Here is a 24,403-nt window from a genome sequence, read left to right on the forward strand (position 1 = left end):
TGTATAGTGGGGTGGTTACGTGCGCCTCCTGGGCGGCTGAGGGTGAAACGTGGTCAGATTCGTGAAGGTCATTTGAAAACCGTGAAACGCTGAACGAATGTAAACTCACTGCAGTGCTATTTACCCAGGTTCTTAGTGTAGTGCCTCAGACGGTTTCTGTCCAGTTCATTTCTCCAGATTCGGAATCTGGCTGCTCGTTCTTGAGCTTGCGTTTCTACCTCCAGAGCTCGCTGCAGCCCCGGGGGGACCCCTGATGAGGCCCACTGGGCCGTGGACCTGCACCCTGGCCTTCGACTTGCTCCCGGGTGCCTTCTGTTAAGCGAGGGAAGAACTTCCTAGCCCAGGGCCCATCCGACAGCCTGCAGGGCATGGGCACTCAGGGCGGAGGGAGTTACAGGAGACACTGGCAGTGACACTTGCTGTCGGGCGTGTCTGATGCCGTGGTCCCACACACACCTGTGCTGGGTGTGCTGCCAGGGGCGTGTCATGGGGTCCTGAGACCCCTTCCAGAGTTGGGTGTGGCTTTCCTTGCAGAGCTGAGGGGCTTGGGGGAGTTGCTGGCCGGCCTGAAACAACACTCCTGCGGTAGTGGCCAGTGTGACCTCGCCTCACCAGGGGCATGGGGACTTCCATCAGGTGTGCTGTCCTTGCCTCAGTAGGGCAGGGCCTCCCTTCTCACATCCAGGTGCCCAAGGCACCAGTACTTGCCCCTTGCCCCAACGCTCTCTGGAACTGTCACTGCCCACGTGGTGGGCGATGTGCGGAGCGTCCGGAGCCACTCATCGAAAGGGGAGCAGACGCAGGAGTAGAGCCCTGGCACTTGGAGATGCTTCCGTCCGCGTGACTAACTCTAGGGGCAGACACGAACATAGGGTCTAGTAAGTCAGCAGGACTGGGTCTGGTGGGAGCCCGCCGTTGGTCTGCACGCAGGGCGCCAGGACAAGGGGGCACCGCTTTGTACTCAGAATGGCCTTGTATGTGGGCATACACCGTGTGTGTGATGCTTCAGTAAGAGGAATCACCAGGATGTAAAACCGAGTAATCCGAGGGCCAGGCCAGGGTTATCTTCACTATTACGTGTATGAAGTAGGGTGATATTTCAGCGTGTCCCTCATTGCTGTGGGGGGCGGTTACAAAGGCAGATTCTTCTTTGGTCGTTTTAAATCTTCACTCGAGGATATGCTTAGAGAGAGGAAGGAGGGGAGAAAGGGAGAAACACCCACGGTAGCCTCCCAAACTCTCCCGACCAGGGCTGGGCGATGGACAGTCGTGGCGGCATTTGGACAAAATCAGTCCCTTTTTGTAATGCGAATGTTTCACGTTTAAAAGCCGGTAGGGCAGCCCTCACAGCACAGGGTTGCACAAATGGCCACGCGTGTTTGGCCAGTGCCAGGCCTGTGCTCCAGATCAGGGCGGCAGCCTCACAGCCTCAGGGCCACACGCTAAATACATTGGGACACTTCATCACAAAAATATCTGAAGGTGTTCTGAGTAAATTGACGACTTTGTGTTGGGCTGCGTGCACAGCCACCTGGGCCGCCAGCCGCCCGCGGGCCCAGGCCGGACACCCTGCCCAGAGTCATCGTTGGGGATCGTTGTGGGTGTTTGTGGTCTTTACGTGGGGGGCGGTCAGGACATTGAAAACTCTCTCGCTATAAATTGTAAATGTAGAAGGAAATGACAAAACCCACAAGACTACTTAATTAGTACGCTGTAAATTGTAACATTAGAAGCATTGAGAATTGACCCAGCAGATTTGTTTGTATGTTTAGACCTTAGAGCAGGGTGTCAAATTCATGTTCACCAGGGGCTGTATTAGTCTTGCAGCTGCCTTCAAAGGGCTGAAATAATTTTCGGACTGTGTAAATCTAATTACTCCTTCACTGTTAAGGAGCCGACATTACGTCGGGCCCCGACTGGCAGCACACACCAGAAATACTGAGGGGAGCACTGTGTGCAGTGTGCGACTGTCTGGCCACTAAGCTGCACACCCGAAACCAGTGCAAAATAAAATTGGGAAAGAACTGCCTAAACACAGGGCTTTAGAAAACGCAGGGCCCTCGTTACAGTGCTCCGTCAGTTTTGGGGGCCGTGTGTAGTAGAGTGCTCGCTCACGTGAGTGAGTGGGCGCGCCTGCACTAGGGTGCCCAAACCTGACGATGTGTGGTGGACACGTCTGTGTAGGAGGCGACCGCGGGCTGCACACGTGTCAGCGGAAGTTCACCCCCAGTGTAAGACGCTCACATTCGAATGTGCTCTGAGGAAGTGAGCGAGTGTTGACCGCAGGGTGGTGTGCCAGCATGGTGCGCCCTGTCAGGTGGGGAGGGCAGGGTGGGGCGATGGGCCACCTCCGGACTAAGGAGCCTTCTGTGCAAGGGGAGTGTCAGAATGCCTGAGTCCCCTTGATCAGCAGAGGGTCGGGAGGGAGGTGTGTCCTGGAGAGCGTGCTGCCTCTCGGGCCCCAGCCCGCACTCGGGCATGCCCTGGTCTCTGGCGTACGACAAGGTTCTGAGACCCCGTGTGGTGAGGGGATGGAGGATGCGACTGAGAAGGATGATGGACACCAAAGGGTCCAGCATGGCAGGGCTGCGAGCATGCGCCGCAGCACAGGTCACCGGCCTGGGCAGCGTCCTGAGGAGTAGGGTCTCTCCCAGGGGCATGGGGCCTTTGACTCAGAGGTACTGAGACTGTGCCCGCAGATGCACGTGGTGCGCAGGCAGGTGACCAGCGCGCAAGGCTGTTTGCTGCTGTGTTGCTTGTCACAGCCAGAGGCCGTGGGCTCAGACGGACGGCTCCCAAGCTGTCATTGGGGTGCGCAGTGCGGCTGGCAGTGGGGAGGGTGTTGTGAGCTGGCCAAGAGGCTCACTCGGGTCCCACGCTGTGCAGGGGCAGGTGCGCTCGTGTCTGGTTTGCCTCCGCGCAAGGGCCCCGGCTGCCCTGGCCTGCTGTGTGGGAGCGTGGTCTGTCTATGCCTTGATCCTGCTTCAGAGCAGCTTTGCCCTCAGCCCTCCCCTTGCCGCCCCCCCACCCCCACCGCAGGGTCCCAGTTTGTAAGGGCCAGAGTGTCTCCTTGGAAATGCGATCCTACACTGTTCCCCGTGATGGCTGCTGGCAGCCACGGTCACCTAAGTGGTTTCCAGTCTGAAAGGTTAGAGACAGTTTATTTATGATTCAATCATTTCTTGTCACGTGTGTAGATCTCCACGGTCGGGTGTTTGAAAATGAAAATACTTTGTACTCCAGTAAGAATGAGCAGCACCCGAGATCACGACTCACTTCATCGGGAAGTTGGAAGCATGACAGAAACACAAACTGGACATCAACCTACTTCATACTGTGTTTTCCTTTTATTATCTAGCGTTTTTAGTTTATTTGAAACTCTTTTAAGCTAATACAGTAATTTGGGGGTTGCTGATTTTCTTTATCCATTTATTTTTATTTCCAATCACAGCTGTCAGGAGCTTCAGGCGCACAGCCTGGCAGCTCGAAGCTGACGCGGGGACTGAGGGAGTGACCCCACACGGCCAGCGCCGCCCGGCCCGGGCCTGGCTGTGGCAGCGTCGCCGGCTGTGTTCTCTGTGCTGGACGTCACATGCCTGGGACCGTGTGTACCTTACATGTCTGTGGGCAGTGTGTACTTTTTTAAAAGTGTATTTTATTGATTATGCTCTTTAGTCATCCTAATTTTTCCCTCTTCGCCCCCCCACCTAGTAGCACCCTCCCTCCAGCGCCCCCCCCCACTTGGTTCATGTCCATGGTCGCACATATGAGTCCTTTGGATCCTCCATTTCCTGGGCTCTTCCTAACGTCCGTCTGTTTTGCTCCCACCAGTTACGCTCCTTCGTCCCTGCACCTGCCCCCGTGCCCCCCTCCCCCTCCCAGCCGATAACCCTCCACGGGGTCTCATCTGTGGTTCTGTTCCTGGTCTGCTTGTTTTCTCAGGGTTTGTTTTGTTTTTTAGATTTTGTTGTTTATAGTTGTGAATTTATTGTCATTTTAATGTTCATGGTTTTGATCTTTTTCTTAAATAATTCCCTTTAACATTTCACATAATAACGGTTTGGAGATGATGAAGTCCTTTAGCTTTACCTTGTCTGGGAAACACTTTATCTGCCTTTTGATTCTAAATGATAGCTTTGCTGGGTAGAGTAACCTTGGTTGTAGGTCCTTGGTTTTCATGACTTGGAATCCTTCTTTCCAGCCCCTCTTTGTCTGTAAGGTTCCTTTTGAGAAGTCAGCTGACAGTCCATCCGGGATGGGAACTCCTTCGCAGGTGACTCTCTCCTTTTCTCTTGCTGCTTCTAAGGTTCTCTCTTTAACTGTTGGCATTTTAATTACGACGTGCCTTGGTGTGGTCCTCTTTGGGTCCTTGTTTGGGACTCTCTGTGCTTCAGAACCTGTACGTCTCATTCACCAAATTAGGGACGTTCTTTCATTGTTGTTTCAAGTAAGTTTCCCGTTTCGTCATGACTCTCCGTGTCCCCGCGCTAAGAGGACATTTGCTTTTTGCCTCCGGTTAGCAAAAATAATGAAAAGAAATTTTAAAATAACAGCTGCTGATGGAGACGAGAGGGACTGAAAGGTGTAGAAATGTAACGCGGGGTCACTTAAGGACACAGGAGGGGTCAGGATCCCGTGGGGGTGCGGAGGGCGCTGCTGCGGTGGTGGGGACGAGAGGGCGTCATAGCTTTGGGGTTGGCGTTGCGTCTGAGCCCCAGGGATCGCTTGTGGAAGGGACGCATTGTGGCTTTCGATCAACGGTGTCCGGCTCCTGTTATCTGAACCTCTTACCCACATCGGAGCCTTTTGTCCAGAAGTAGCAAACGGCGACATTTTTAAGTGTCATGTGAAACTGAGTTCTTGAACTGATTTTAGTGGTTAAATGTTTTTTTCCTCTTCTCAATCCTAGGAAGTGTCAAACAGAAATAAATACAAGTGTGTATTGCTCACACTTATACTTCAAAATGAAAATATTCCAGCGGTGATTGTGTCTATTCAGTTTCCAAAAATACTTTCACCTTGAATCTTAGTAAATTGAATGCCGCTTTAGCCCAGCAGTCTGCTGGGATCACGGTATCTCTTAAACAAACATTTTTCCCCAGGAGAAACAGAGACACTGGTGGGTGGGCCGGCGGAGGCCTGGGGTGGGTGGGGTGCTGAGGGGGCCAGTGTGAGTTTGTCCAGGCCGCAGGGTCGTTCGCCGTGGCGGCGCCCACAGTGGGCACTGAACGTGCTGTGGCGTTTCACATTGTGGGATTTCCTGTCTCCTGTGTGTCTGAGCTCCTGAGTTTAAATTTGCTTCCATACTTTTTTTGCTTGTTGAATTCTTTTGAGCAGAAAGAGTTTTCCTTTAAGGAGTAAAAACAATCGTCAAGTTCTGCAAATTTGCTTTTTAGCGAAACCAATGCAGCGTATCATGGGGTGCTTTTGGCTAGTGAATCTATTTTAAGAAACACTTTTATTTTTACCAAATGAGAGGAATTGAATATGTCCTGTCAGCAGAGAAGGCAGTCAGTTTGGGGCGGTCTGGGAAAGTGGAGGGGAGCCGTGAGACCAGACAGGGCTTGCTCTGGGGGCGGGGGAGGGGGGAGACGCAGGGGACACCGGCAGGTCAGGGAGCGAGGGCGGGGCTCCGTGGGGTCCCACAGGGCCACTCCCATGTCCGGCGCGGCTGGCGCGGCTGGCGACCGAGCTCCCTGACACCTGGCAGCCAGGGCTCTGATTGGCACTCGGGCACGGGCACACGCCGGGCCCTCGGGGTCCAGCTCCTTACACTTCCCCTCGGTGTTGCACGTACAGGCAGTGAGATCTGTTCACAGCAGAGAGGAAAACTTTGAGAAATGAAACATGCGCAGGCCTCCCTCTCTCCCTCCCCCTGGGGTGCTGTGGCCGCCACCACTGCGGCCGTGCCGGCCCTTCGGCGCCCTCGCCTCTGTGCGTCCTCGGACCTGCCCGCCCCACAGAGACCTGCTCCGCGGAGTCCGTCCTCCGTCCACATCCACGAGTGACCGGAAGTGGCCGGGTGCTGCCGTAGTCGCATTGCTCTTCTCCTGGGACCCGTTGTCCTGCGAGGAGGCTTCGTGTCTCCCCCTGCACACGGGGCTCCCCGCCTGTCCTCAGAGTCACGGCCTCGGCGAGGCCGGAAGCGGTCGGAGGAGGTGGCCCTGAGTTCCCGCCTGCGTGTGGGCCTCCACCCCTGTGTCAAGGCAGCCGCCTTCTTGCCTCCCGGGGGTCGGCCGTGGGCTTCCAGGGAAGGCCACCCTCTGCACTCACCCAGGTGCCCCACCCGTCTCAGCTGCTCATGGCAGACCCTCTGCCTGGGTCCCCACGTCTGCTGCAGCCACTGCCCTGTCTCTCGCCTCCCCTCTACGGCACAGGTTCTCGAGGGGCTCCTGTGTCCTCGCTACTGTCCTCCATTCTCTTCCCGACTCAGTCCAGTCTGGCCTGCAGTCCCACCTTGCTCCAAACTGCTGTGTCACTGTCACCAGCGACCCACTTGTCCAGGACCAGTGCCACCTTCTTCTCATCCACTGGGTGCTGCTCCTGGGAGCCCTGCTCTCCCAGGTGTTCTCCTGCCCACCCCCCACCCGCCCTGCTCTGATGGAGCCCTGCTTCCCCCTCAGTCCCTGTGCCGTCACCGCAGGTCTCCAGCCTCCTTCCTTCTTCCCTGCACTCAGGGGTCTGCGGGGGTAAAATGGACACCCCTCGCCACCGCTCCCAGGGCTCCAGACTGGGGGTCACAGCTCTCATGGGACACTGCCACTGGAAGTTCTGAAAACATCTCAGATCGATTGACAAGTCCCAGGCTGGACCTTTAGATCCCCCTTCAAAACGCCATCTTCCGTGGTTGCTCTCTTCTCAGGAAACGGTGACTCTGTCCTTCACATGCTACTCCATGCTCCTCCAAGTCGTCCCGGCCTCCTCTCCTCTCAGACACCGCCGCCCCCCTGCCCTGCCCCCGGCCCACCCGCCAGCAGATCTGTTGGTCTGTTGTCCACATGTCTGGACCTGCGGCTTCTCCCGTTGCTCACTCCCTGGTCTTGCCTGTGTTGACTTGCTGGCCATCTCCCTGCTCTGGGCCTCGCCCTCTGAACAGTGTCCAGCACAGCCTCTAGAAACTGCTGGAGAGCGGGTGGCACCTGGCACGTGGCCGAAACTCGGGTGTGTCTTAAGAGCGCTTCCTGGGTCTCCATCTCGTGTTGGTCTTAGTTCAGATCACTGCGTCCCCACCCCCGCCCCAGGCGTGTGGCCTTAGACTTGGGGCAGGTCCTCCCTTCTTGTCTCACTCGGCAGCCCCGCTCCGTGCTGCTCCTGGGGCCTTGGTTTGTCCCGCAGGCCCATCTGCAGCCCATGCTTAGCAGTCCAGCCCACCCCTGTGTTGGAGCCTTGGGCTCTGGAGCCCATGTTGGCTCCCCGAGCTTCCCGGATGGGGCCGTGCTGCGGTGCGGGAGGGCCTTCTCGACCAGCCTTGCACAGCCCTTCTGGGAACAGACACACACCTTGGTGCTTGTGTGACTGACGAGGCTCCCGCCGGTGGCACAGCCAGGTCCTCTCCAAATTCAGCTCTGATGCCACCGCGCACCTCCCATCTTCACAGGTGACTGCTTCTCTGCTCGGGGCCGACCTTCTGGGTACTTGCTGTCTGTCCATCTGCTCTGCGGGGCCCGGCTCGCCGCTCTGGTCCCCTGGGCTGGCTCGGCACCGCTTTCTGAATGCACCTCGACTTCTGGTCAGAGTGGCAGCATAAACTCGGGCTCTGACGCCTCTCTTCTCCAAACATGGTGGCACAAGGTGGGACTTAGAGGGGCAAAGAAGCCAAGGGCCCCGAGAGAGGACAGTGCCCTTGGGCGCAGGAGTGGAAGAGCAGCCCTGCGAGCATGCGATGGACGGTGGTGTCCGGGCCTGAGGGCTCCCCCAGATGGGGCTGGAGGACCCGGGGCGCCCACAGGTCCCTGGCCGCGGTGGGGCCTGCGAACTGCACGGGTTTGTTGGCAAGTCCATGTGAGCCTGGGCCTGCTCGAGGGCCGACCGAGTGCATGCCATGAAAATGACCGTTTTCACCGGGGCATTGATGGCCGGGTGGTTTCACGGATGTCCATCCCCCAGCAGCCTCTGTCGTTGCTCTTCAGGGAAGTGTGGCTTGCACACACCCAGCGCCTAGGCTGGTCTGTCACCCGCTCCTTCCTGGTCACACCCTGCTGTTAGGCCCCCGCTCAGTGCCAGCCCGCTCAGTGCCAGCCCGTTGCACTATTTTCAGAGGTGGCTTGGGGTGTCCATTTCTCCACACACCAACCCGGTTAAAGGCTCCCTCCCTCCCAGGACTTGTGCTCGGAGTCAGCATTTGACATGCGTTCCGGGCCTGGGAGGCCCCCCAGCCACCACGAGCTTGGCGCTCCCCGAACTCCAGCGGTCTGGGCGCCCCTTCAACCAGCCCCCGGATCCCCCCTCTTCCCCGTGGCCTTCCGCTGCAGCCTGTTCTGCTGTTGAGGGCACCCTCAGGTTGACATTTGGCCCCTGAGGTCCCTTCCTTCGGGAAGAGATAAAACACTCTCTTACTGCCTGCTTCAGCCCCCACCCTGCCTGGTACAGTCTCTGAACCAGGGCTCAGGTGGGGACAATGGCCACTCCTCTGAGTGAGGGCCCTGGTCTAGGAGATGAGCCCTCAGTGAGGGGGCATCAGCCACAGGTTCTTTGCAGCCTGGGCCCCTGGGCCCCACAGCCTCGGGGCGAGGGTGAGGGCATCAGGGCTGCACCCCCAGCACAACACCCCCAAGGTGCAGCGCCCATCCCCACAGCGCCTTTGTCTGCACCAGGCAGCTGTGGCCAGTCCGAAAACTGCTGCTCTCCTCCTGCTGCGGAGATCTGTGCTGGTGGGGGGCAGCGGGGGCCGCTGGGGTAGAGCCCCCACCTCTGTGGCTGGGTGGGGGTCGGGAGTGGGCCGCCTTCCATCCAGTACCCAGACTCTGGCCCTTGCTTACTTGTTCTTCGTAGATTTCCGTGAATAGATGAGTCTTTGTTTGTTGTCTGACTTAGGGCCGTCGGAGACTCAGTGCACTGCTCTGTAAAATGCGCTTCTGCCACTCACTGTGGACAGGTCGGTGCAGCGCCCCGTGCTGGGCCGGGGGGTTGCCCACACAGAGTTGTGGGTTCTTTTTAATCCTCACCTGCAGGTACCTTGCCATGGCTTTTAGAGAGAGGGGAGTGGAGCCAGAGAGAGGAGCGTCGATCGACTGCCTGTTGCGTGCACCCTGATCGGGGATTGGGCCCTCAGCCTGGCCATGTGCCCTGACTGGGAACTGAACCTTTGGTCCACAGGACAGAAGCCGCTGAGCCACACCAGCCAGGGCTAGTCGTGGATTCTCGAAGGAGAGACGTTAGAAGAGACGTCGGATAAATGAGAATGACTATTAGAATGCTTAAAGCTGTCCCTGAGGCTCCCTACACTGTCCTCATTTCTCTGGATTCTTTTTTCTTCTTGCTGTTCTGATTGCTGGGTTTTTGGGGGTTTTTTGCTTCCTTATGTCCAAATCATTGGTTTGGTTCTCGTCTTCATCCACTCTATTGTCGTTTCCCTGTAAATTGTTCCTTATTTCAATTAGTGTATCCTTCATTTCTGACTGGGTCTTCTTTATGCTACTGAGGTCCTCACTAAGTTCCTTGAACATCCTAATAACCGGTGTTTTGAACTCTGCATCTGATTAATTGCTTTTCTCCATTTTGCTTAGTTCTTTTTCTTTGCTCATTTTGGCAGGCTCCCTGTGTTTGCTTCTGTTTATTAGGCAGAGCAGCTTTGACTTCATCCCTTGGTAGGTGTGGCCTAAGTAGTGGAGTCCAGTGGCACAGCCTCCCCCATCCCCCATCCCCCAAGCTGGGTACTCGAGGTGCACCCCCTGTGTGGGCTGAGAATACCCTCCTCTTGTAGCTGAGCCCTGGTTGCTGTTGGCAGGTCGATGGGAGGGACTTACCCAGGCCAGTCAGCTGCAAGGACTGGCTGTGACCACGGACCACCAACCTCCATCCTCTGTGGGGAATCAGCTGTGTGGGGTCAGGGTGGTGGTGCTCCAGTATGGTCTGTAGCTGTCAGCTGGGTGCACAGGCTCTGGGGTTTCCCGGGTGGTGCAGGCCAAGGTCAGTGCCCACCGGTGTTCTGCCTGGGACCACCCTGCCTGAGCGATAAAGCAGTCTGAAGTGGCTGCTACTGGTGTTGGGCTTGGAGAGTCCAAGGTGAAGCCAAGCTCTGAATCTCGCTGGTTTCTGCTAGTGCCAGGCCTGGGGCCACTTACTGGGAGTTAAGGAGGCTGGGGGCTGCTGTTGCTTCTTTGATAGGATTCAGGAAGTTGTGAATCTTGAGCGAAGAACAGCCATTCATGTGGAAATACCATTGCTAACTTCCTCTGTGGGCCTCTGAATTGAGTGGGGTGGAGCCTCAGGATCTCCAGGGCGGGGCAAACAGTGTTAGCCAGGTTGGTGGAGTCTCAGGTATGGCGCCCACCTGCCAACTCATACGGGTGCCGGAAGGAGAAGAGAAAGTGCAAGAAATTGGAAATATATTTGAAAAAACAGTGAAAGAACACTTCCCTAAGTTGGCGAAGGAAGTAGATATGCAAGTCCAGGAAGCACATGGTCCCAGACAAGATGGACTCAAGAGGCCCCCTCCTAGAAACATCGCAATTAAAATACTAAGGGTTGAAGACAAAGAGAGACTCTTAAAATTAGCAATAGAAAAGCAGTTACTTACGCATAAGAAAAACCCCATAATATTGTCAGCTGAATTATCAAAAGAAACTCTGCAGGCTGGAGGGGTTGGCAGAAATATTAAAAGTGATCAAAAGCGTGGGCCTACAGCCAGCAGGGCTCTGCCCAGCAGCGCTGCCACTTGGAATGGAAGGGCAGATGACAAACGTCTCAGATAAGGAAAGGGAAAAGGAGCTGGGCATCACTGAGCCGTCATTACACAAAACGTTAGGGGGCTTACGTGGGAAGAAGATCGAGACTGCGGACACTGAAAGGCACAGACTCCTACCCACCAACAACCCAATCTAAAAAGCAAACTAAGCAAACAAGAAGCTCAGAGACAGAGCCGTGGGGGCCGAGCGTTCCGACGGTTGCCAGATGGGAGGGGTGGGGGAATGGGTGAGAGGTGAGGGGATCGAGCAGTGTGAATAGGTAGTTATGAAATAGCTGGGGGTGGGGGGTGAAGTACAGAAAGGAAATGGAGTAGCCAAAGAACTTACACGCACGACCCCTGGACAGGGGCAGGGGTGTGGGGGCAGCGGGGGAAATCGGGACAGCTGCAGTAGCATAGCTGGTAAAATGTAGTTCAAAGCCACGATGGCCGGAGACCACTCCATCTGTGCCGGCCTTCACAGGTGTCCTTCGAGGTCTCTAAGTCAGCAGCCTTGCCGGCCCCTCTCCCAATGAGAGCGTTCAGGAAGGAACAAACCCTTCACTCTTCTCACTGGCTTTTCAAGGCATGCACTGTTGCGTCCTGGGTCAGACAGGCTTTGGGGGGCTAGCCTTGTCAGTCAGGTTCTGAAAAGTGGGGCAATCTCTGCAGCGAAGCTGACTTTGACTTCAGAGAATTAACTTATGGATGAACTTCATCACACCACCTGTTTGTAAATTGATTGTGTGAAATTACCTGAATCAACCCCCTTTTATATTTTGAATGTCAGATTGCAAGGTCAACCTTTATCCTTCCTTTGTCCTTTAGAGGGAGAAAAAATTTTAAATATACTGAAAGGTTGGCACATCATTTTAATTATTCCAGATGAGTTTTGCCCTCTTGAAAACCTGCCAGGCAGTCTGAGTTAGGGTGGCCTGTGTGGTCCTGGGCTCCTGGTCTGACCCCTTCCTTCCCTGGAGTGTGATGGGCGTCCCTCTGGCCGGCTGAGGGCCAGGGTTGCCTCTGTGCGGGGCTGAGAGGCTGGATGAGAGTCTGTCCTGAGGGGCCCGCCTTCCTTTCCTCGGTTCCTAGGAGTTCGCGGCGCTGACGAAAGAACTCAACGTGTGCAGGGAGCAGCTCCTGGAACGGGAGGAAGAAATTGCCGAACTGAAAGCGGAAAGAAACAACACCCGGGTCAGTAGGAGGACTCCTGCCGGGCTAGCCTTGGCCTCGGGCCCGCGGCCGCGGTCAGCGCCCGGTGCCTCCAGAGATAAGCCTCCCTCTGGCTGCGCCCCGCCACCCCGGGTGGGCTGGCCGGTGTGCTCGGCCGTGCTCCCCATCGGGCTGAGAATGAGTGGCGCCCACGCAGGCCTGTGGGGCCGTGTCTGACTACAGACGGGCGGAGGGGTTGCTGGCCCCAGGTGCCCCTCGGGCGTGGTGTGCCCTCTGACCCCGGCCGGCCTCCCCGCAGCTGCTGTTGGAGCACCTGGAGTGCCTGGTCTCGCGGCACGAGCGCTCGCTGCGCATGACGGTGGTGAAGAGGCAGGCCCAGTCTCCGGCGGGCGTGTCCAGCGAGGTGGAGGTCCTCAAAGCACTCAAGTCCTTATTCGAGCACCACAAAGCTCTGGACGAAAAGGTACCCCGAGCCTCTCGGTGCTTCTGACTGGGACACGCGATGTCACGGGGCGGGCTTGCACATGCACCGAGGCCGCAGCTCCGCGAGTTCTTCTGAACCGCTCCCACAGGAAGACAGAGTTCTGTGTGGTCAAAAAGTGTTAGTTGGCAGTAACATCTTAAAATGTATAATGTTCAGTTTATTGATTTGTTGTTAAGAATTAAATAGTACATTTAGGGGAAATATTTTTCTAAAAGTTAAAGTTACTAAGCTATTAAGCAAACATTAGCATCAATGGAAGAGGTTAGGTTATTCCATTACGTTGTGTTACAGTAATAGTGTATTAGAGTAACTGTTTGTTAAGACTTAGATAAATATGTTTGCACAAAAGTCCACCCCTTCGATTTTCAGGTGAGAGAGCGCTTACGAGTAGCCCTTGAAAGGTGTAGCTTGTTAGAAGAAGAATTAGGTGCCACCCACAAAGAGGTAAGCTTCATGCGTCATCGCGTGGTTTGAAGTGAGGGCTTTACATTTTTATCTTAATTTGAAAAACATTACGAAAACTGTAGTGGTGGCTGTCAGAGGGTGTTGGCCTTTCTGATCGAGGGCCAACCCCTCCGGGTCATTTTAACGTCCAGTGAACTGGAATTTTATCGCAGAGTCTCAAGGACTCGTTTGTCCAGTGGATAACGAATTCTGGTTTTGTTAACCTACTTGTACTCGGGACGAGTAGCATCACCGCGTATCTGTTTTTGTATCATGTTTGCAGTTTGTCGTTGTGTTTTTCCGAAAGGAGTTTTGCTGTCTTTACTTACTGCTGTGCTCTCACATTCCATTTTTTGGTTTAGCTAATGATTCTTAAAGAACAGAATAATCAGAAAAAAACACTGGCAGATGGGGTGCTTGACATGAACCACGAACAAGAGAGTACGCCGAGCACGAATGGAAAGGCAAGTCTCTGGGCTCCTCCGCGCCGCTCTGACTTGCGGTCTCCGGGTCTGCCCCACACGCAGGGCTGTTAGGGGTTACACCTGCTGCCCAGACGGCACCTCCCACAGTCACGTGCGCTCGCTCGTGCACGCTCTGCAATCCAGCAGCTGGCGTGGATCTGTTTCTTAAAAATATTTTTATCTATCTATCTTTAATTTATTTTTAGAGAGGGGAAGGGAGGGAGAAAGAGGGGGAGAAACATCAATATGTGGTTGCCTCTCACAAGCCCCGTGCTGGGGACCTGGCCTGCAACCCAGACCTGTGCACTGACTGGGAATCGAACTGGTGATCCTTTGATTCCCAGGCCTGCACTCAATCCACTGAGCCACACCAGCCAGGGCCCATAAATCAATTTTGATTCTCCCAGTTTCCCAGAAGTACTTGGTTTCCTAGCGCATCAAACAAGCTATTTAAGAACTTTCCCCTGTCAGAGATCTTCTGATGGCTCTTTGAGCCACGAGGAAGACCTTGCGAAGGTCATGGAGCTGCAGGAGGTCATCGATAAGCAGTCGCGGGAGCAAGGCCAGATGAAGGAGCGCCTGGCCGCCCTGTCCTCCCATGTGGCAGAGCTGGAAGAGGACCTGGACACCGCCAGGAAGGACCTCATCAAGTCGGAGGAGGCGAACACCAAGCTGCAGCGGGACGCACGGGAGGTGAGGGCCGTCTGGTTTGCTCCTCGTCCCTCACCCTCCCAGTTGCACTGTGACCTTTGGGCCGCTGCATGCACACAGCAGAGAGAACAGTGCTGTGGGATGGGCAGGCAGCGCCAGTAGTCCAGCCCCCGCCCCAAGGTCTCTGAAGGCAGAGCACGGTTCGGCGCAGTTTGTGGCCGCCTCGTTTCTGCTGGGTCTGGGCAGAGTGCCGCCTTCGCCGTGCTCGGGCTTCCTTCTGACATGCACTCGAGCACGTGGATGTCGGTGTCCGCCACGTGCCTGTCCACGTACAGCGGTGGCTGCGTCGCCCGGACCGAGCAGGGAGCATGGGTGCGCCTGGAGCCCTCCGACGTCCTGCCCTCAGAGGTGCCAGTGGTGCTGAGTCTCGGGTCTCGGACAGTCTGGGGGAGGGCGCCTCTGACGATACGTGGAAATGTACTCATTTCTGCGTAAGAATTCACGAGAAACTAACGGTCGCGAAAGACAGATGAGAGGCAGAGAACTTCCTGGTGTTGGCCCCCATCACTTCAACCTGTCGCTCACCAACATAACACGTGGGCAAGGAGCCCGGCCTCTCCCCCTCCCACAGAGAGGTCGGCGCAGCCCTCTCGGGCCGCGGGCGTGCGGCGGGGTGTGGCCTGGGGGTGCGGCGCTCCAGCAGCCCGGCGTTGTCGCGTGGCAGAGCATCATGTGCAGAGAAGTGACAAGTTCTTGGGGAGCCTGTCACTGTCCACATTGAGGCTTTGCTGTCATTGGCTCCTTAGGAAGGGACTGAGTGTGAACTTCTGTGGGGGAGCAGGGGTTGCACGAGAAGGAGCTTCTGGCCCGGGTTTCAGTGTTGAACGCTGTGTGATACGGTCTTGTCACGGCACTAGGCCGTAGGAGGTTGTATCTGGTTAACTTAAAATTTCATCGAGAGTCTCTCCTGTGTCTTGTGGTCACTGGATGTGATTTCATCCAACTTTTACCCAAGAAAATGACACAGGTGTCTCACTGTTGTGCCCACGGAGGGGCCGAGTCCTGTCGTGTGTGTGCAAGCCCACCCATGTCAGGAGGCACGGGGTCACAGCTTCGTCACATGCCTCGCCCCCTGGGATTCGTGCGCGTTGGGGTGGCTGGTAACGATTCCTGAAGTGTCATGTACAAAGCGTGGGCTCGGTTAACCGAGTGTCCAGGCCCAGCAGTGAGCCGGGTGGGTGCTGCCGGGCAGTTGAGACGAATGTTCTCAGTCACACTGCAGGAAGTTGTCACCCTGCCCATCTAATCTGGGGGACGCAAATGTTACGTTTGGCCTGCGGGTGAGGGTCTGGTCCATTTCCTTCCCTCATGAACTTCGCTGTGCTCTGTGCCGCCCCTGGCCGCCCCGAGCAGGCCGCGGCCCAGAAGGAGGACATGGAGGAGAGGATCACCACGCTGGAGAAGCGCTACCTGGCAGCGCAGCGCGAGGCTGCCTCCGTGCACGACCTTAACGACAGGCTCGAGAACGAGATCGCCAACAAGGAGGCCGCGCGCCGCCAGGTAGGAGCCCCCCCACAGAGCGCGTCTCCTCCTGCCAGTTCGTTACCGGGCGCCACAGACCTTGCTCCGGGGCCCCCAGCTGCAGCCCCGGCCCCTGACGTGACGCGTGCGTGATCGCAGACTGCTCGCTTGAGAAGTGCCGTCACTCGGTGGGGCGAGTCGACTGCCCAGCCGCTCTTCCCAGTTCACGGAGCTGTGCTCCTCGATCTTCCCCCGTTCTGTTTCGTTTTAATTGGACACGAAACTGTTGTTTGTTGGCACTTTTTACCAAAGAAACAGAGAGTGGCAAAGAACTTAAAACCACCCCGCTGCTCGTGCATGGTGGGGGTCAGTGTGCTGGTAAGTAAAGGGCAGAGGCGGAGAGGCAGCCGTAGGGGCGCCTGTGGCTGCGCCGCTTCCTCCGGAGTGGCGGGCAGTCGGAGGGAGCCGCAGCCAGACCCGGTTCCTAAAGGTGCTGTAAGTGTATCGCTAGGGCCAAGAACGAAAGTAAGGCTTAACTGTGTGGCAGCCGCGGCAAGTTACACGGTGGAGTGCTGTTCGAGAGTGCAAGGTGTCCACGAGTGTGAGTCGGGAGGGTCGGAAAGCACGATGGGCCGTGTGTGTGTCCCAGAGGCGTGGGCACACACTTGCACGCAGGGGAGCGGAAAGGGCTGTGGGGACACAGGTGCTCGCCTTGCGGGCACCTGCTGCACGCGCTTTTCAAAAAACCGTGTTGTCTAAGTTTTCCATGTTGAAGTTGTTTAGTCAGAGGGTTTTTTGAAAAGAAAGAGTAACATGCGTTTACAAAAGTAACTCGAGAGGCATTTTGAGGCATGCTCTTGGAGGGTCGGTGGGTGTTGCAGAGGAGACGAAAGCCGTGCTGTGGCTGCAGACTGGTGGTCAGCCACCAGGGGAAAGGCCCGGCTTTCCCAGAATGACCGGGGTGCTGCAGAAAACGGGGCCTCCGTAGTGCAGAGGGACGGCACTCAGGGAGAGCAGCCGCTCTGGCCTGAGACAGTGGGGGCGAGCCCCTCGGGGGGGGGGGGCGCTGTCACTGGGCAGCAGCAACAGAGCCGTGGGCAGGTGGGTGGGCAGGTGGTGGCACCCGGACCTGCCGCCAGCTGAAGCGTGGACATGGCTGGAGGGCCCTCCCACACGCGCCGTGCTCTCTCTGCAGACCGAGGACAAGAACCGCCAGCTGCAGGAGCGCCTGGAGCTGGCAGAGCAGAAGCTGCAGCAGACCCTGCGGAAGGCGGAGACGCTGCCGGAGGTGGAGGCCGAGCTGGCGCAGCGGGTGGCCGCCCTCTCCAAGGTGCTGCCCTGGGCCTCCTTCCCCTGCACAGCGGAGGTTTGCCTGGGAGGGCGAACCTGGGCCTCGTTGGCCCTGGGGCTTCGGGGCTTGCCGGAACAGCCCCCAGCTCTCGGTGCTCTTTTCTTGGAGGTTGGGATGCTTCCCGAGTATCAGACACTGTCCCGCCTTTTCTGTTGTCCGACGTCACTTCCCCTCTGGTTTGTGTGCTGCGTGTCTGTCCCTGTGTGGGCAGTCACAGAGTCACTGTTCCCAGGAGTTCAGAGCCGAGGCAGCCGCTCTGGGGAAGGTGGGGGGGAGCTTCAGATGGGGAGGCTGCTCTCCTCGGGGCACAGTCAGAACGAGCCTGGGAGCCTTGAGTGACTTGTCCGTTTGTCCTGCCCTTGCTGGCCAGGCCTGTGCAAGACGTAGCACAGGCCCTCCCAGGCGCCGCCTGTGGGGGACACAGGCAGTGACAGGGCAGTTGCAGGATGGCCCCAGTTACCCTGCCCGCCGGACCGAGGAGGGCGCAGGAGCCCCGGTGGGAGCGGCGGCTGGTGGTGGTGTCTGGCTGGCTGCGGCCCGTAGGCTGCCGGGAGGGCAGACGCAAAGGGGCCGACAGGATGCTGTCGCGCGGCCAGCGTTGGGTTGGTCGGGTGCCACCCAGCGCTCACAGACCTGTGGGGCTGGTCTCCTACTCACGGTGGTGACAGAAGCACCCCCTCTCCGTCGTGACCTGCGTTTAAAGTCTCGGTTTCTCCTCTCCCTTGCCGTCTCTCCTGCCCCGTCGGCCTTGTAGTCCGACCTCTTGTCTTCTGGAAGCTCTGCCGCTCAGGAAGCTAAGCTGTGCGAACTCACTTCCCAGCTTAGGAAGGTAGCCGTGCCGCCGTCGGTCGTGCTCGCCGCTCCGCTCTCCACGCACACCCTCCGCACAGGCGCGGGAGGGGGCAGCCTGAGAAAGCCTGGGCACTGGGCACGGGGCGAGGAGGCGCAGTTCCCTCCCAGAGCTTGTCCCCACCCCAGCCAGGCCCAGGGCCACCACAGGAGGGGCCAGCTGCCCCCCAGGCGAACACATGCAGCCACCCTGGATGTGCTGGTAGATGTGAGGAAACGCTTCCAGGGGACGCGGTGGACGCGTCCGCATGGCGCATGGTGTGCTTGCTGCTGCTGCTGTAGTTAGTGTGCACCGTGAGGCCCCCAGAGCCACGCTGCTGCTGGTGAGTGACACCGCTCTTGCCGACAGGCGGAGGAGAGACACGGCAACATCGAGGAGCGGCTGTGCCAGATGGAGGCGCAGCTGGAGGAGAAGAACCAGGAGCTGCAGCGGGTACGTGACCAGCAGGCGCCCCGGCACCAAGGGGGCTGCGGGGGGCGGGGGGGGGCTCGGCACGCTCCGCCCTGCCTTGTGCTGCACTCACTTGGCGGCCACGCCTGCGCCTTATCTGCTGGTAGGCGCTCTGCCACGTGGACAGCTGCGTGTCCTGTTGGTGTCAGGGAAGCTCCTGGTCCTGCACGCAGTCCTGCAGAGGCTAGGGGGGCCCCTGCGTCCAGGAGGCCTCCAGCCACCCTGATGGTCCTGGCAGGGGAACCGTGCCGGGCCTCGTGGGATGCACCTGGGCTACTCCTCAGACGTGCCTCAGGTGCTGGCCTGGGCCCCTGAAGCTGGCCTGGCCCAGCATCTGCATGCTGAGGATATGGCACCTAAGTCCCAAGTTCAGGTCACGGTCCAGGCCTCTGTCCCAAAATACCAAATGGTTACTGCAGACACAGCTCAGAGTAGGGCAGACGTGTCTGGGCAGGAGGACCTCATGACCGTGCTGTGTGGGCGAAGAACAGCCCGAGACCATGGCAGTGGTGGTGAGTGTCAGGCAAATCCTGGGAGTTCTTCCTGAGGAGCCCTTCAGATGTCTGCAGGGCATACCCAGGGGGTCCAGGGGCAGCCAGCACCAGCCCTGCAGCGTTAGTGTGCGGCCACCAGACATCATATCCCCAGGAGCCTGTGGCCGTGGGTCACCAGGTACCACATGCGAGTTTCCAGGCAGTGACGATCTGACTCTGGTTGAGGGGCAACGTGCCAGGCAGTCTCTGACCTCCCAGTGTACACACATGCACACACATGCAGCCTCATGTACGTGCTCATGCATGCAGGCTCTGGAACATACACACACCTACAGGCTCATGCACATGCAAATATACATGGGATCATGAATGTGCGTGTGCACAAATGCACAGTGGCTCATGCATGCACATGTACACAAAGATGTGGGCACACACAACTCCACGTACACGGCTGTACACAAGCTTCTACACAGGTTCATGCACACAAACTTATTATACATGCACACACACACACATACATGGGCTTGTGAACATGCATACACAAGATCATATACAACTATGCACACGGGTGCATGCACACATACACAGGCTTCTCCACACACATAGGTATGTGCACATGTGTGCATATAGGCACAGGTGAATGCACAGGCTCACCTTACAGAGAACTAGCCTTCTGCCTGCTCACGGCACGCTCCGTCACTTTGACAGCTGGCAGAGACAGTTCTGAGGGACTCCTGTTGCGATGGGTTCTGGTTACAACGTTGGTCACTCTCAGTCAACTTGAGAGCTGTGCGTGGCTAACATTTGGGTGCTCGTGCCCTCTGTGGTGCCCACAGTCTCCTGCAGGTGGTGGTTGGGCCTGATAGGCCTGGTTTCGAGTGCTGTCTGCACCTGCAACAGCCACAGGAGGAAAGGGGGAGCCGGCACTTACCGAGGGACCCGGAGCACAGTCCCGTGGGCGGGCCACTTCTGCCTGCGCGGCGTGGCTCAGGGGCCTCGGCCCTGGCCCTGCTGCCCCCCAGCTGGAGAAGCACCCCAGCATCTGGGCCTCCCTGACGTGGGCTGTGTGGGCACAGTTCCTGTCCCTCCCCTTCCCTGTTGTGGCCATGCAGGATGGGGGGAAGCAAGCTTCCAGGGGTGTCCAGCCTGCAGCCTGTGGGTCGCATGCAGCCCAGGGTGGCTGTGAATGTGGCCCCACACAAAACTAAATTTACTTAAAACCTTTTTTTTCGCTCCTCAGTTTTTGTAATGTTTGTGTGTTTCACGTGTGGTCCCTGACAACTCGCCCTCTCCCAGTGTGGCCCAGGGACACAGGGAGATCGGACACCCCCACGAAAGCTTGGTGGTAGCTTTACAGAGCTGTCAGCTGTACAGACTTACCAACTTCGGTGATACGCTTTTAAGTTACTTAGAATTATGTGCAATTTTCAATACGAATTTTTATTACACAAAGTTTAAGTGGTGTAGGACATAGAGAAAAACAAGTGGAAGTCTGTTTCTGCTGACTTTTTTCCACGTGACTCTTTGTACCTCTGCTCTGCGGGTTACATTCCTTTCCCTCCCTGGAAGCAGGCCCCGGGCCCTCCCCGGTACAGCCCCACCGGTGTCTGTCTGCACACCGCCCCCCGCCCCCCCGCCCCCCCGCCCCCCCGCCGTGTGCACCCGCCTGCCTGCCTGCCTGCCTGCCTGCCTCCCGCGTCCGCCCGACACTGTGAAAGGCGCTGCCCCCACAGCAAGTGGTCCTGGGGGTCGCGTGGTCGCCGCCGGCGGCAGTGGGAAGGACAGATGAGGACACTGTGGCCTGCGTCACTCCTGCCTCTGGTCCTTGGTGCTTGCGAGGTGCAGACCGCACCTTCGCCAGCTGAACGCCGCCCCCCCTGTCCCAGGCGCGGCAGCGGGAGAAGATGAACGAGGAGCACAACAAGCGCCTGTCGGACACGGTGGACAAGCTGCTCTCGGAGTCCAACGAGAGGCTGCAGCTGCACCTGAAGGAGCGGATGGCCGCCCTGGAGGACAAGGTCAGCAGTCTCGGGCGCACCACACACCGGCGGGAGCGTCGATCGTGCTCTGTGCCGCACGGCCTCGTGGGGGGCAGGTGCTCCTCTCCACAGCAGTGGGGGGATGCCGGCTGCCACCTGCTCACTGTCTTGGGTCACGTCCTTGCACAGTTTGTGTGCCTGGAAAAAGGGGTGCCCTTCTTACTCCAGAGCAGGAGTCAGCAGCCGGTTTCCTGAGAGGTCAGGTAATGAATATTTCAGGCTTTTGCTCTTATGACTGAGTAAAAGAGCTTCGTGCTAATCAATAATTACCGTGGAAGCAGCCGTAAAATGCGACAGAGCCGGCAGCCATGTCCCAGTTAGGCGTCGCTGACAGGAAGAGGCCCCCGCTCACTGGCACCCCCGCCCCACGCTGTGCCAGCCGCGGGGCTTAGGAGGCCAGCCCAGAGTCCTGAGTTCCGACTTGCGCCTTCCCTCTGTGGGTTTGGTGTGTGAGACGTCTGAGCCCAGGCTCCGAGTGGTGACCAGAGAGGGGTGGTGGCCCCGAGCTTGTGTGGGTGGGGCTCCCAAGGGTGGCACTGGGGCTCAGCTGGTCTGATGGCCCCGGTGCACCTAGGGGTCGAGCAGGCAGAGCCTTACCTGGGACTGGCGCTCGGCCACGGTCGGGGGGAGGCACCGGCGGTGACTGCTGGCTGACTGGGTGGCGCGTTTCCTGCACGCTGAGCCCTCACGCAGCGGGTGACTGTGGACCCCCAGGTGGCCATGCAGTCAGAGTGTCTGTGTCTGACTTGGGCCAGGTTCCCGAGCGCCCCAAGGTTCCTCGACTGCTGTGACTGACAAAAAGTAGTGCACCCCACACCACGCAGCGCTCCGGCCTGAGAAGGCGCGCGCTGTGCTGGGGCCACGGGGCTGCCCCGCAGGCCTCGCTGCCACCTCTCCCTCGGGAGCGGCGGCGCCCCCTTCTGGGGTGCGCTGCTTCTGTCGTCGGGGGTGCGGCCACACAGTGGTGCGTGGGCTGTTCACGACTCGACACTGAAGCCCTGTCTCCGTCTTTTCCAGAATTCTCTATTACAAGAAGTCGAAAATACAAAAAAGCAACTAGAAGAAACTCAACACGATAAGGTACCTTGATCTCCCAGTCGTTTGAACCTGGGGAAGCGGTGCTGGGCGGGGCTCGCTTTCTGGCGAGCCTGCCTGGCGCCATGGGGTCACAAGTGCGCCTCCCGCCTGGCCTTGTGTGGCGGCGGGGGCCAAACAGCCTCTCGTCTAGGGCAGAGCAGGCAGCAGAAAGCCTCCGTAGGCCACGGGCGTAAGCTCACGCGGCCTTCAAAATGCTCAAAAGAAGGAGGTGAAATCGATCTGATTGAACCCAGTGTAGTCAAAGTGGGAGTCTGTCGTGCGATGTAAAACTGAACTGTGGCAGGTGGTTTTCTCACATTAAGTGGGGAGCCCACTGCCTGTCACCGCGCATTCCTACTGGGCCAGCCCCGTGCAGGGCTGAGTGGCCCGTGTGCTGGGCAGTCGCGGGCGGGATGGCACAGAACTGGCTGAGGGGCTCAAATGCCAGCGGTCAGTTTCGCTGACTGCTCTGCCGAGTGCAGGAAGGAGGCGAGCGCGCCAGTTGGGGGGGGTCCTTGATGGAAGACGGCCACGGAGCACGGCGATGTGTGCCCCCCACGTCTCGGCCCCGACCTCGGTGACAGGCGGGGTGTCTCCACCCTGAAGGCCCCCAGGCCTGAGACGTGTCTTCTCGTCCATCGCATCTCTGAAGTCCCATGGTGGGCCAAGTGTTGGTCTGCCTGGGGCTCTTGGGGAGACACGCTCTTGGGTGCCCATCGCTGCCCAGGTAGCCTGCCGTGGCTGCAGCCGACCTCTGAGCAGGCTGGACAGGAAGTGCTTGGGGTCCTGGGGTAGCTGCACTGTCTGTCGTTCACTGTTTTGTAGGATCAGCTGGTGCTAAACATCGAGACTTTGAGGGCTGAGCTGGACCAGCTGCGGCTAAGAGGGGCCCCCCTTCACCACAGGTATGATGGTTCCCAGTCACGACTGAGTCCAGCCCCTGCCGTGTCTGCACGGGGGCAGTGTCCCTGGTCACAGCTCCCGGTCCGGCCCAGAGCAGTGGGCAGGAGGGCAGAACGAGGTGCCGGCCCTGGGAGGAGGGTGACAGCGGGTTGATCAGCTCCTACTGGGGGGTGTCCCCTTGAAGGGCCAGCAGAGTCAGGCCCCGATGGAGTGGGGACGGGCAGGCAGGGCCCAGGCATCAGGGGGCCCTGAAGCCCTGGGGTGACGGCGGTGCACAGGAAGTAGGGCAGAGCAGGAGGGGCTGTTGACGGCCATGTGTGTGCTGCACACCGCCCTTGGTGACCGTTTCCTCGGAGTGGCTGCTGTGGGAGGGAGGCCCGGCTCGTGGGTGCAGCTGGCAGGTGGCCAGCGTCCTGCTGTTTCCTCCCCCCTCCTCCTCCAGTGAGTGACCAGGCAGGATGGTCACTCATTGAAGGGGTGGGAAAGTTCCTTCAGAAAGGCCAGTGTGTCTGTGGCCTGCCCACCCCCTTTCTAGAAAAGAGGGGCATCAGTGAGGAGGCGGGGCCGAGACGCCATCACTGTCCACAGCCGGGGAGGCCGGGTGTGGGAAGGAGAGTGTGTGTGTCTGCAGAGAGAGCACTGTGGGCGGGGCGGGCGCCCGACTAGCTGAGTGAGGTCTTCAAGATCCTCAACAGTGAGAGGCCAGTGTCACTGTGTGGCTGAGGCAGGCTCGCTGCTGAGGGGACTGAAGGCGTGAGTTTGCGTGGATCTGCGGGTGATTGGGTTCAGGGGACGTGGACCCTGTGGGTGTGACTCTTGGAAGTTTGAGTAATGGGGTGGGGGTGGGGGCAGTGTGGGAGTGTGAAGGGGGCTGTGGTGGGTCAGTTGTGACAGTGGGGGTCTTGGCGTGTCCGCCAGCCCGCTGTGTGACATTACCAGTGGAAGGTGACCAGAGAGGGGCTCTGGGTTCCAGCTGTGCAGAGGCTGCGGGAGGGAGACGGCCTCCATCACGTAGCCGTGTGGCTAGGAGCCAGTGGGCAGAAGAGGCACAGCACAGGGGAAGGGGTTCGCTGCAGAGAGGCAGGCCCGGGGCCCATGCGGTCAGCGGGGCTGTGAACCTGGGAGTGACGTGTCCCTGGGCCCTGGGCTGGGCCCAGCTGAGGAGGGCGAGAAGCAGGCCATGAGCTCAGCTCATGCGGCGCAACTTCACAGTGGGGTCAGTCCTCTTGACCCTCTGCAGCTAGAGCAGGCGGCCCCGATCTCAGTGGGAAGGGAGGCTGAGAGACGGGTCTGCGTGCAGGTCTCGGGCAGCGGGAAGGAGCCTCGGTGCCGGAGGGCCTCACTGCCAGGTGGTGGTGAGGGCGGGGGCAGGTCGGCCTGGAAAAGGACATTAGATTTAGGAGGCGCTTGTGGGCTTGGGAGAAGGGGTGAGTCCTCTGGAATCAGGTGTGGGGCTGTGCGTGCGCAGATCCCCGCTGGCTGTGAAATGAGTCTCAGCCCCAAAGCAGCTGCCATGGGCGGGGCTGCGGAAGGACGGGCAGCTTCCTCCGGGTCGGGGGAGGGGGTTCCGGGCTCTGACGAGTGATGCAGCCTTTCAAAGACGTTTTTTGAAAGAAC

At 58.4% G+C, this 24,403-nt stretch overlaps 1 protein-coding gene across 9 annotated transcripts in view; it reads left to right on the forward strand.

Annotated features, from left to right (window-relative positions):
- PPFIA1 (PPFI scaffold protein A1) overlaps positions 1-24,403 on the forward strand; it is a 71,193-nt gene that overhangs the window by 17,167 nt on the left and 29,623 nt on the right. For 6 of the 9 annotated variants that reach the window (XM_037062584.1, XM_037062576.1, XM_037062577.1 and 3 more), the window contains exons 3-14: positions 11,978-12,079; positions 12,357-12,521; positions 12,912-12,986; positions 13,349-13,450; positions 13,922-14,143; positions 15,515-15,661; positions 16,818-16,952; positions 17,728-17,802; positions 18,172-18,255; positions 20,654-20,785; positions 21,824-21,886; positions 22,709-22,788. In XM_037062584.1, coding sequence (XP_036918479.1) covers positions 11,978-12,079; positions 12,357-12,521; positions 12,912-12,986; positions 13,349-13,450; positions 13,922-14,143; positions 15,515-15,661; positions 16,818-16,952; positions 17,728-17,802; positions 18,172-18,255; positions 20,654-20,785; positions 21,824-21,886; positions 22,709-22,788 — 1,382 coding nt within the window. The remainder of the gene's footprint in view (positions 1-11,977; positions 12,080-12,356; positions 12,522-12,911; positions 12,987-13,348; positions 13,451-13,921; positions 14,144-15,514; positions 15,662-16,817; positions 16,953-17,727; positions 17,803-18,171; positions 18,256-20,653; positions 20,786-21,823; positions 21,887-22,708; positions 22,789-24,403) is intronic. The other 3 variants (XM_037062580.1, XM_037062582.1, XM_037062583.1) reach the window with 1 other exon arrangement.

Source organism: Sturnira hondurensis, unplaced genomic scaffold (assembly GCF_014824575.4).
Source record: "Sturnira hondurensis isolate 20B ecotype Veracruz unplaced genomic scaffold, ASM1482457v3 Scaffold0014099, whole genome shotgun sequence".
Lineage (NCBI taxonomy): Eukaryota > Metazoa > Chordata > Mammalia > Chiroptera > Phyllostomidae > Sturnira > Sturnira hondurensis.